General features: G+C 44.1%; 1 protein-coding gene across 5 annotated transcripts in view; it reads right to left on the bottom strand.

Moving 5' to 3' along the window:
• The window catches only part of SETDB2 (SET domain bifurcated histone lysine methyltransferase 2), a 187,417-nt gene that overhangs the window by 40,013 nt on the left and 134,985 nt on the right, over nucleotides 1–12,419 (bottom strand). For all 5 annotated transcript variants that reach the window (XM_029602852.1, XM_029602850.1, XM_029602853.1 and 2 more), the window contains 2 exons: nucleotides 3,602–4,180; nucleotides 2,651–2,758 (listed from right to left, as the gene is read on the bottom strand). In XM_029602852.1, the coding sequence (XP_029458712.1) occupies nucleotides 2,651–2,758; nucleotides 3,602–4,180 (687 nt within the window). The remainder of the gene's footprint in view (nucleotides 1–2,650; nucleotides 2,759–3,601; nucleotides 4,181–12,419) is intronic.

Raw genomic sequence — 12,419 nt, forward strand, 5'->3', positions numbered from 1 at the left:
GAAGTCATTCCGGAAACACGACGGGTCAAGGCGAGCCAAGGTCCAAATCAGAGAATCTGTCCTGGGAGGAGGGAGCCGAAGACAGGGGAGCAGGAACACCAGGAGAAGACCAGAAGAAGACTGCAGGAACCAGGAACACAGGAACCAAGGACGCAGGAACTTAACCAGTTATTCGCAAGAGAGGAGACCTGTTGCAGAGGCATCATAGTCTGGTCCAGGCTGGCTTAAAAACGGTGTCTTGATGATGTCAGTGGGAGAAGCATTGTAGAGAGTTCCTGTCGCGGGACCGTTAAAAATCAGGCACCGCACGTGCTCGCGCCTAGGGACGTACACTCAGCTGAGCAGCATCTCCTGCGCGGCACAGATAGTGTTGCGCAGCGGCCTGCCAAATCTTGGTCCGGACAGATGTCTTGCCGACAACTCCTGGTGTCAGAGATAAGGACGGCCGAATGTGGGGGCAGCCCGCGGTCGGCTGTGTGTAACACCTGTATTCTGTCTAGATTTTTCTGAAGATACAGGCCCTAGAACTGAACATAATACTCTAGATGAGATATAATTTATAATAATTAATATTATTTGTATGCTTAGTCTGCCTTTCCAAATGATGCTGAAGGCAACTTACAGCATTATTAGTATTTGGGTACAAAGAACTTACAATCTAAGTTGATATTTGAGGCATCAAAAGATAAAGTGATTTGGACTTGTCCAAAGACACAAAGAGTGTCAGTGAGGAAGTAAGATTTGATTCCTGGGTTCCTTGGTTCTTGGCTCATTGCTCTAATCATGAATAATTTTAACAGAATCATTACCACTTCCTTTATATTGGTTATCCCTCTCCAGTGCATTTTAGCATGCCAATGGCTTGTCCCACTGTTGTCACACTATTTGACAACCTTCAGGTCTTCAGATATGATTACTTCTTCTCCTGTTTCACAATTTGCACTATTTCACCTGCATCCTGACACACTACTGACAACCCTACAAGACTTTTTAAATCCCACTTTTTCAATTTTCTCTCTGGTGTAAGTAATCCTGCTGCAGATCTCACTGTCAACTGCAAAAAAAATATGCCACTTCTTATAGCATCTCTGCAGCACTGCTTAAAACAACACTGACTAGAAGGTCCAGTTGTACTTATTTGTGGAAAACTTTACATTTCAGTTTTACACCACACATCTTTTCCTCTTGGTGGCACTTAATCTTGTGGTCCTTGAAAAATATGCATCAAAGAGAAAATGATCATGCACAAAAAAAAAAAAATTCTTCCAAACCCAGCAACCTCCTTTCCCACAAAAAAATAGAAAAAAAAGAAAGTGAGAACAAATTATGCGTTTGCATGGATATGGAATGTTTTTCAACTTTGACTATACTGAAAATTACCTTACTCTTTTCTTACCAAAGTCATTTTCAATAGGGTACATCCCATGATCATGGTCCTGCCCCCAAACTGCAGCCCAATCAGTCCACTGGCAAGAAAGTTAATGGACAGATAGACCAATTTAACCAGCCCACTGGTGCTTTCCATTCCTAGTTGAAAAGTGCTAAAAAATAAGTGAATGGTGCGCTTCTTCCTTTTTCACTACAATACATCCTAATAATCCTTTGGGGGATATGTGTTAGTGTATAAAGTTTCAATATTACATATTGCTACAATAAAATCATGAACTAACTTAAAAAGGCTCAATTTTATGTACTGTGGGTACCTTTCTCTTAGGCAATATGCAAAGTGACAGAACACTTTGAATATTGCCTTGAAAACTGGTGCAAAAATGGTGAGTAAAAAATACCCATGGACCTTATAGCTATAAGAGTGTGAAAATTACCTCTTTGACTCATGAAATTTCCCTAACATAGTTTTTATTAATTAATTAATATTATCTTAAGATGACTTGCATGTTAATCAACAGAAACAAGAAAGAAGTCCACAGATGAGGTGAATGTTCAAATATTAAGCAAACTGAAGTTACCGCAGGTCAGCTTGGAAGATTAGCTGAATTCTTATGCATTTTGGGTAGAATAATAAAAATAAATTAGTTACTGGATAAAGAAGGATCCAAAAACTGCCTTAAGAGTTCTCACCTAGACCCCTATCAACCAGTCACTAGAATTTGCTTTGGGAACCGTTTCACTAGATCTGACCTAATGGCCTATATAACTCAATTGGCGCAAAACTTCAGTTCTGTAATCCAAAGTGTGAATCAACTTCTGATCACTTCTCATCACTCAGCTTTCCTGTGTGCATTTTAAGTGAAGTGCTGCTCACTGCTATATGGTATCAGGCAAAGTTCTGGAATCCACTGCTGTATTATATTTAGAAATAGAAAATCATTCTAAACTTCAATATTGCATCTAATTGTTGCCCAATACTACAGAAAACCATGGGAGACAATGAAGGTGGCAAAAGGGTGCCGAGTTATGTGTGCTGAAATGATCATAAATCAGACTATGACTTTTGTGTAGTTACTGCCCTTTGAGTGCAACTTTTGGATGGGAGAAGCGGCATATAAATGCCAATTAATTAAACTTATAAAATGGCTATCATATTTTGTTAATTAGCCTGCAAGTCACTTTAAAATTAATCACAAAATCTCCTTTGTATAACTTAACTATATATGGCTCAAGATTCACAATTTAAAACCTAGATCCTTACCCGGACGGAATGGGCTTCTGCAGTCTTTTATACTCATAGCCCCATGGCACTGCTGTAGAATCTTCACTAGAGTCTCCTGCTGTCAGTTGGAGGCATGGACACTTGACTCTAAAAGCAGCAGTCAGTAAACAGTAAATTGAAAAGAGCGATTTATATATATCAAGCATGCAAACAGATCCAACAAAACTATTTTTCTTACTATATTTTTAGTCACATGTTGTATAGTTTTACAAATCTTCATGATACATATGCTTAATATTTCATATTCTCTTAAAGCCAGCTCAATAGCAGAGTGGCAGTGTTGTGCTATGTTTTGCACAGAACCTGGATTTGATTCTTAGGTCAGGAATCTGCTTCCTGGGCCAGCCAGAGCTAGGGATGCTACAGTGTCAGCCTTCACACTGTCTGGGAGGAGGAATCACAGCCATTGCTCAATGGCAACACCTAGAGGCTGGACTGAAGGTCCATGGATTCTGCAATGAATCTTGACTTGTGGTCCTTATTGAAGGAAAGTCACTGTGATGGCTGGGACAAGTTATGAGAGCAGGGGCAGATTTCCGATGACGACCGGCCCGGGGATTCGCCGCCCAGGAAATACTACGTGGTCTGCCGAGCACAGCTCTCTCACGGTCACGCTCGGCCAACCACGTGATTAGAGCGACCGGCCCACCGGAGGATGCCCGATCCCCCGATAGGCCAATCCGCCCCTGTATGAGAGGATATAAAAACAGGGGAAAATCCCCAGGTAGTTGCAAATGAAGGTTCATGGTACTGTAGCCCAACAGATGCGGGATTCAACTGAGCTGGAAGCCTAAAGAAACAGGAGGAAACTGCTGGGTCAAAAAATTAATCATGTTCTTCCCACAAACATAAATGGTGTTTAGGTATGCATTGCATCCTAGTTACACACAGGTGCTAGAATTTTCTTGCTGTCTGGCTTTGCTTACTTACATGTCTCTGCAACCATCTGTGCAACTGCAGGAATCAATGAACATGTCTGAAAAGTTGTTTATGTAATATCCACGTGGCCATGATGCCTTTCTGTATTTAAAATATGGTAACTTTGCGCTATCAATTTCATTACAGAAGGAAACCGGTACCGATTCTGCCCCATTGCTGATGTCAGAATCAGAAACAATGTGCTCTTGGTTTTGACCAGTTCTGTTCAACTGTAAATACGTATTGAAAGAAAAGTAATCTACAAATAGAAACTTGCACTGAGTTGCAATTAAATAATTTTGGACTTCTTGAAAATTTCGAAGACTTCTTCCACATGGTGCTTTATAGTATACATCCAGTTCCATGGAAAGGCAACTTGTCTTTGCATGTAGTCGCAGAAATTGACAGAAGATTGGTATTTTAAGTGGATTTTTGCCACTTAAGGGACCAAGAGGCCTTTCAGTAAGGCATGAGGCACTGCAGATGTGATATTTCTTAAAAGGTAACATTGCAGGTAATGCTGTGCTAAGACAATTATCTTCACTGTATGCTTCATGCATTGAAAAGCAAGTGTCTTTGTTCTTGGTTGTCCTGTAAAGAATCAGAAAGGTTTATCAGTGAAATCTTGGGAATGTCATAAAAAAAAGACAATTCACTTCTCAGCCTTTTGGCTAAGCTCTGAACTATGAGCCAAGGAGAGACCCTTCTTGACCTTTTGGTTGAGACTTAGGACCTATACAACACAGTGGGTTAACCCTACCACCCAATCCCATTGGTGACACGATGTTATGATAGCCACAGAGGCATTCACGGAGCGGGATGCCAGTGGCCAGTAGTTGGTGTTCCACCTTCAGGCAGCAAAACACTGCACGGAGCGGCAGTAGCCACAGAGGCATTCACGGAGCGGGATGCCAGTGGCCAGTAGTTGGTGTTCCACCTTCAGGCAGCAAAACACTGCACGGAGCGGCAGTAGCCACAGAGGCATTCATGGAGCGGGATGCCAGTGGCCAGTAGTTGGTGTTCCACCTTCAGGCAGCAAAAGACTGCACGGAGCGGCAGTAGCCACAGAGGCATTCACGGAGCGGGATGCCAGTGGCCAGTGGTTTGTGTTCCACCTTCACGGAGCGGAAGGATGGAGGGCTGCCATCTCCAAAAAAAAACAAAACAAAAAAACCCCAAAAAACAAAAAACAAACAAACAAACAAAACAGAGGTGGGTAAGAGTATGGGGCAGGGGTGTGGCCTGCTTGTTGCGGCGGTTGCTACCCCTGATTGAGCTGGATGTTCACTGGGATGCGGATACGGCGCTGCTCTCGGCACTGGTGGAGGGGTGGAAGGGAATTGGGGCCGGAGGGTGCTGGAAGCCAATAGTGACGGGTGGGAGGGAGAAAAAAGGGGGGGGGGGGGGGGAAGATTAAAAAAAATAAATTTGATAAACTGCATAGCTTGCTGGGCAGACTGGATGGGCCGTTTGGTCTTCTTCTGCCGTCATTTCTATGTTTCTATGAACATTGCCAAGGCAGGAGGATTAAACATCCTACTTTAAAAGAAAATAAATTTTAAAAAAATCTAATTTCTGCCATTTTCTGTACTACCCTCTAAAACAGATGTTTCACCTGTGGTAAGGCTCTAGGGATCTCTGGAATGTTCCATGATCTGCTGGTGACCATCATTTTTCCCCTTAATTCTTTCCACTCTTTTAATTGCAGGGACAGTAACTTTGAAACAGGCGCGTGGGCGCAAATGCATGTGCGTTTGCCGGCTCACGTCCAGAGATGCATCCATTTTATAACATATGTGCGTATATGCGCGCATGTTATAAAATAGCCTGGATGCACATACAGGTGCGCACAATTTTAAATGGATGCACACACGTGGAGAAATTAATTACCTGATAATTTCGTTTTCCTTAGTGTAGACAGATGGACTCAGGACCAATGGGTATAATGTACTCCTGATAGCAGATGGGAGACGGAGTCAGATTTCAAAGCTGACATCAGCCTACATATATGCGTGCAGGATGCTCAGCTCTTCAGTATTCTCCTCGAAAAGCAAATTATGGATATATGTGTGCTTTAATAACTTGATTAACTTGGTTAACTTGATTAACTAGGACTGGTTCAAGTGATTTCCAAATTGGAGACCGCCAGTGCACTCAACCGAATAACGCCGACACCCGGCAACTATGGGTGTCTTGAACTATGGGTAATAACTGGCTTACCCGTGTTTGTCTTCTTCTCGGGGTTTGTCACCCGAGGTTTCCGGATTCTGGGGCAGCCGTGGATGGGGTGCTGAGTCCATCTGTCTTCACTAAGGAAAACGAAATTATCAGGTAAGTAATTTCTCCATTTCCTAGCGTGTAGCAGATAGACTCAGGACCAATGGGATGTACAAAAGCTACTCCCGAGCAGGGCGGGAGGCTGCCCATGGCCCACTTAGTACTGCCCTTGCAAAGGTTGTGTCCTCCCAAGCCTGGACATCCAGGCGGTAGAACCTGGAGAAGGTGTGTATGGAGGACCATGTCGCTACCCAACCGATCTCGGTGGGTGACAGCATCTTGGTTTCCACCCAGGACACTGCCTGGGCCCTTGTTGAATGGGCCTTGACTTGCAGAGGTGGAGGCTTCCCTGCCTCTACATAGGCTGCCTTGATTACTTCTTTGATCCAGTGGGCTACGGTTGCCCGCGAGGCTGCTTCCCCCTGTTTCTTCCCGCTGTGAAGGACGAATAGGTGGTCCATCTTTCGCACAGTTTCCAATCTTTCCAGGTACCGGACTAGGAGCCTTCTGACGTTTAGATGATGAAGAAGGCATGAGTCTTCAGAGTCCTTATGTTCGTCTGGAGATGGCAGCGAGATGGTTTGGTTTAGATGAAATTGAGAAACCACTTTCGGTAGGAAGGAGGGGACAGTGCTTAGCTGTATGGCTCCCGGTGTGAACCTGAGGAACGGTTCCCGACAGGATAGCGCTTGAAGCTCGGAGATGCGACGGGCTGAACATATTGCCACTAGGAATGCAGTCTTCAAGGTCAGGAGCCATAGTGACAGGCCGTGTGTTGGTCTGAAGGAAGTTCCCGCTAGAAAGTCTAGTACTAGATTGAGATTCCATAGGGGCACCGGCCACTTTAATGGTGTTTGGATTTGTTTGACCCCTCTCAGGAAGCGAGAAACATCTGGATGGGTTGATAGACTGATGCCTTCCATTTTGGCTCTGAAGCGTGGCCACCTGAACCTTGAGGGAGTTGAGAGACAACCCCTTCTTCAAGCTGTCCTGCAGAAATTCCAGGATCATGGGGATTTTGACTGTCCGCGGGAGGATCTCACGGTCCCTCACACCAGGCTTCGAATACTCTCCATATTTGTATGTAAGTTAGTGATGTGAAGAACTTGCGTGCTCGAAGCAAGGTGTCAATCACTGCCTTAGAGTATCCGCTTTTCTTCAGGTGAGTCCTCTCAAGGGCCAGACCATAAGAGAGAATAGAGTCGGGTCTTTGTGGAGGATCGGTCCTTGCTGGAGAAGGTCTCTGTGTGGAGGTAGGCACAGAGGGTTCCCCACAAGAAGTCTTTGCATGTCTGCGTACTATGGCCTTCTTGGCCAGTCCAGGGCCACTAGAAGTACTAGTCTCCTGTGGTGTTCTATCTTGCAGATGATCCTGCCCAGTAGTGGCCATGGGGGAAAGGTGTATAGCAGGTCTTCCTATGGCCAGGTCTGGACGAGGGCGTCGATTCCCTGGGATTGCAGTTCTAGTCTGCGGCTGAAGAACTTGGGAACTTGGGCATTGGACCGGATTGCCAGTAGATCCATGGCTAGGGTTCCCCAGTGGTTTACTATCAACTGGAAGGCTGTGGTCGACAGCGTCCATTCCTCTGGGTATAGGCTTTCTCTGCTGAGGTAGTCCGCAGAGACGTTGTCTTTTCCCGCGATGTGGGAGGCTGAGATCCCTTGCAGGTTTGTTTCCGCCCACGCCATGAGGGGGTCTATCTCCAGGGACACCTGTTGGCTTCTGGTTCCTTCCTGGCGGTTGATGTAGGCAACTGTTATGGCGTTGATGACATGACTCTGACAGACTCACCCCAGAGTCTGTGGCCGAATCGTAGACAGGCTAGTCTGACTGCTCGGGCTTCCAGTTGGTTTATGTTCCCATCCTGCCTCTTCCTTGTCCCATTGTCCTGTTGCGTCTGTTGGTCTCAGACAGCTTCAACCTCTGTGCCTCACCTTTCTTCCTTCTCTCTCCACAAGCCTCGGGAAGATGGCTGCTGCCGCGTCACCATGCCACTCTCTCCGGCGTCCCCGAAATGGCTACGGCGAAGGTGTTCGCCATGTTTCTCCTGAGGGTCTCCTAGGGTGTGCGCGTGCACGCCACCCATGTCTTTATCCACGTCATGGCGGGAACCTCGGGGGCATCCCCTCCGAGTGACATCATGCCATCCGGGTATTTAGCCTGCCCTTCGTTTGCTAACAAACTGAGTTAGCAAGGATCGTGAATGGATTGGAATGCCTCCGGTCTAAGCTACTCTGCCGCTTCCTTGCTGCCGCTGGAAGTTCTCTCTAACCTCCGGGGCCATTCACCTCTAACCTGGGTACCCGCTCCTCGGGGGCCCTATGCTTTCTTTCAGGTGCCTATCTGGGATACAGGGTACTCGCTCCTTGAGGGCCTGCTCTCCCTACCTTGGTGCCTGCAACTCCAACTACTTCTGCCTGCCAGGATCGTCATCTAATACAGCTATCTATTCGGTGAGTAAACTACCCTTGTCAGCTTATTTCACCTTCAGCTTCAGCGCTGCGAGTCTACATCTGGGACTCTCTCCTCTACCCAGCGCAGCCTACTATCATTGAAGTGTGGGACGGGTCTCATCTGCCGAGGACCCCTGGACTACTCTACTGGGTTACCTCACTGCTGCCACCTCCTGGGCAGTACCACCAAGCTGTATAATAAACACTAATTCTCTGTGTCTGCGTGTATAGAGTCTAGTCTAGTACTGTGATTGCTCGCGGGGCTCCTCCCCATGGGAGTAGCCATCTCTGCAGTACCCAAGAGTCCACTCAAACACCTCAAAACCATAACATGTCCCTGGGCCATCAGTTCCTGACAGTGGGCTCCCCACCCTCACAGGCTCGCATCCGTGGTGAGCAAGATCCAGGTCGATGGGGATAGTTTTACTCCCTTGCTCAGATGGTCTTCCTGTAGCCACCATTGGAGCTGGTTCAGAACTCTGCTGGTAGCTGGAGGTGAATGGAGTAGTTCTGTGACGTCATAAGAACATAAGAAAATGCCATACTGGGTCAGACCAAGGGTCCATCAAGCCCAGCATCCTGTTTCCAACAGTGGCCAATCCAGGCCATAAGAACCTGGCAAGTACCCAAAAACTAAGTCTATTCCATGTTACCATTGCTAATGGCAGTGGCTATTCTCTAAGTGAACTTAATAGCAGGTAATGGACTTCTCCTCCAAAAACTTATCCAATTGTTTTTTAAACACAGCTATACTAACTGCACTAACCACATCCTCTGGCAACAAATTCCAGAGTTTAATTGTGCGTTGAGTAAAAAAGAACTTTCTCCGATTAGTTTTAAATGTGCCCCATGCTAACTTCATGGAGTGCTCCCTAATCTTTCTATTATCTGAAAGAGTAAATAACCGATTCACATCTACCCGTTCTAGAACTCTCATGATTTTAAACACCTCTATCATATCCCACCTCAGCTGTCTCTTCTCCAAGCTGAAAAGTCCTAACCTCTTTAGTCTTTCCTCATAGGGGAGCTATTCCATTCCCCTTATCATTTTGGTAGCCCTTCTCTGTACATTCTCCATCACAATTATATCTTTTTTGAGATGCAGTGACCAGAATTGTACACAGTATTCAAGGTGCGGTCTCACCATGGAGCGATACAGAGGCATTATGATATTTTCCATTTTATTCACCAATCCTTTCTAATAATTCCTAACATTGTTTGCTTTTTTGACTGCCACAGCACACTGAACCGACGATTTCAATGTGTTATCCACTATGATGCCTAGATCTCTTTCTTGGCTTGTAGCACCTAATATGGAACCCAACATTGTGTAATTATAGCATGGGTTATTTTTCCCTATATGCTTCACCTTCCACTTATCCACATTAAATTTCATCTGCCATTTGGATGCCCAATTTTCCAGTCTCACAAAGTCTTCCTGCAATTTATCACAATCCGCTTGTGATTTAACTACTCTGAACAATTTTGTGTCATCTGCAAATTTGATTATCTCACTCGTCATATTTCTTTCCAGATCATTTATAAATATATTGAAAAGTAAGGGTCCCAATACAGATCCCCGAGGCACTCCACTGTCCACTCCCTTCCACTGAGAAAATTGTCCATTTAATCCTACTCGCTGTTTCCTGCCTTTTAGCCAGTTTGCAATCCACGAAAGAATATTGCCACCTATCCCATGACTTTTTACTTTTCCTAGAAGCCTCTCATGAGGAACTTTGTCAAACGCCTTCTGAAAATCCAAGTATACTACATCTACCGGTTCACCTTTATCCACATGTTTATTATCCAAGCTAAACTACATACCAACCTCAACCTTAAAGCTCTTCAAAGCACCCCAAAAATAATATCCTACCGTCCACCATTTAACACAGATCTCTTACAAAAAACTCTTCAATCAGAACTAAACAACATCAACCTATCTAACTCCGATAATGCTATCTCATTATGGCTGAATATCACAAAAAAAGTAGCAGACAACATCAATCCCATCATTACAAAACATAAACAACAACCCAAACGCAACAACCAATGGTGCAATGAAAATATCAGATCTGCCAAACGTCTATTCAGAAAAAAAAGAAAGAGAATGGCGAAAACACAAAAATCCTACCACACTAAATAACTATCGGAACAACCTAGCTCAATATAAAAATATCATCAATGCAAAAAAGGATTTCTTCTCCAATAAGCTCTCCAAATTTCATCATAACCCCAGAATGCTTTTCACAATAGTTCAAAAACTTACCAAAACCACCCAAGATTCTACATGCACCAAACATGGAAGTGATGACTTTGCAGACTTCTTCAACAACAAAATATCTCATCTCATCCAATCCAACATAACCAACAACAAACAGAACAACAAACTCAACAACAAGATAACCTCATCCTGGTCAAACTTTGACATCTCCTCCACACTCGAAATTAAAACTATAATAAATAAAATGAACCCAGCCAACCATCCATTAGACACCATCCCAATAACCACCCTCAAAACAATTGAACCTACCATATCTAAAACCATCACCAATATCGTCAATTTATCATTGACCGAAGGCTACTACCCCAAATGCCTCAAATCTGCTGTCATCAAACCAATCCTCAAAAAGAACAACCTTGATCCAGAAATCCTCACCAACTACCGCCCCATATCAAACCTTTCATTCCTAGCCAAAACCATTGAAAAAGTCGTACACACCCAACTAAATGATTATCTGGAGACAAACAACATCCTACCTCCATCCCAATATGGATTTAGAAAAAACCTAAATACAGAATCTCTCCTCATCTCCCTAAATGACATTATCATTAGAGGCTTTGACAAAGGTGAAAAATACCTACTCATACTCCTTGACCTCTCAGCTACCTTCGACACAGTTAAGCATAATATTCTGTTAGAACAACTATCACATGTTGGCTTAACTGGTACTACTTTACAATGGTTCGCTTCCTACCTTTCTGAACGAACATACCAAGTAGTGATCAACAACATCCCATCAAAAATGATTGACCTCAAAACTGGAGTTCCCCAAGGTTCAGCCTTATCTGCTACCCTCTTCAACATATACCTCCTACCCATCTGCCAACTACTAAAAGATCATGGAATCCCACACTTCCTCTACACTGATGACATTCAGCTTCTAATCCCCATACAAAACTCAATTGAAGACACATAAAAAAAACATCAGATCTACTTATCTCAATCAAGCATCTACTAAACTCCCTGAAACTCATAATCAACTTCGACAAAACTGAAATCATACTCATGGATAAAAAACCCAATCCAACTCCACCACCCCTGAAAATACTAGATAAGCAAATGATATCTATAATCCCTACCACCTATACCAGGAACCTTGGAGTTACCATCAATGCTGATCTCTCTTTCAAGACCCACATAGCAAATAAAACGAAAGAAGGATACCACAAGCTACTAACCCTAAGACATATAAAGCCATTTCTCAACCCTTATGACTTCAGAACTGTCCTGTAACTTCTTATTTTCTCCACCTTTGACTACTGCAACTCATTACTGATTGGAATACCTTCATCTTCCCTCAAACCACTCCAAATACTGCAGAACTCAGCTGCCAGAATCCTTACAGGAAAAAAAAGAAATGAGCACATAACACCCACTTTGACCTCTCTTCACTGGCTACCTATTTCTGCGCGTATTACCTACAAATCAATGACCATCGTTCACAAAATCCTAAACGATGATCATCATGGACTAAAAGGATTAAACATAACCCCCCAAAATCCACAAAGAAACCTACGATCTAACAACGCAGGTTACTTAAACATCCCCTCCATCAGAGACGCACATCTTTCAACTACACGAGAAAGAGCATTTTCCATCGCTTCCCCCAAAATTTGGAACACTCTACCTAATGCCCTGAGAACCCAGCACAACCTGAAAACATTAAAAAAAAGACCTAAAAACATTCTTATTCGGTAAATTCTATTCTAACTCTCAGACGCATGATCATCCCAGCTCTCAACTGAACTCGCATTCTTAATCCTCTTTCTTCCTGCTTTCCTTATGTACCCCCCTACCACCCCTTTCTACCCCTCCCTA

Source organism: Rhinatrema bivittatum, chromosome 5, assembly GCF_901001135.1.
Source record: "Rhinatrema bivittatum chromosome 5, aRhiBiv1.1, whole genome shotgun sequence".
In the NCBI taxonomy this organism is placed as follows: Eukaryota; Metazoa; Chordata; class Amphibia; order Gymnophiona; family Rhinatrematidae; genus Rhinatrema; species Rhinatrema bivittatum.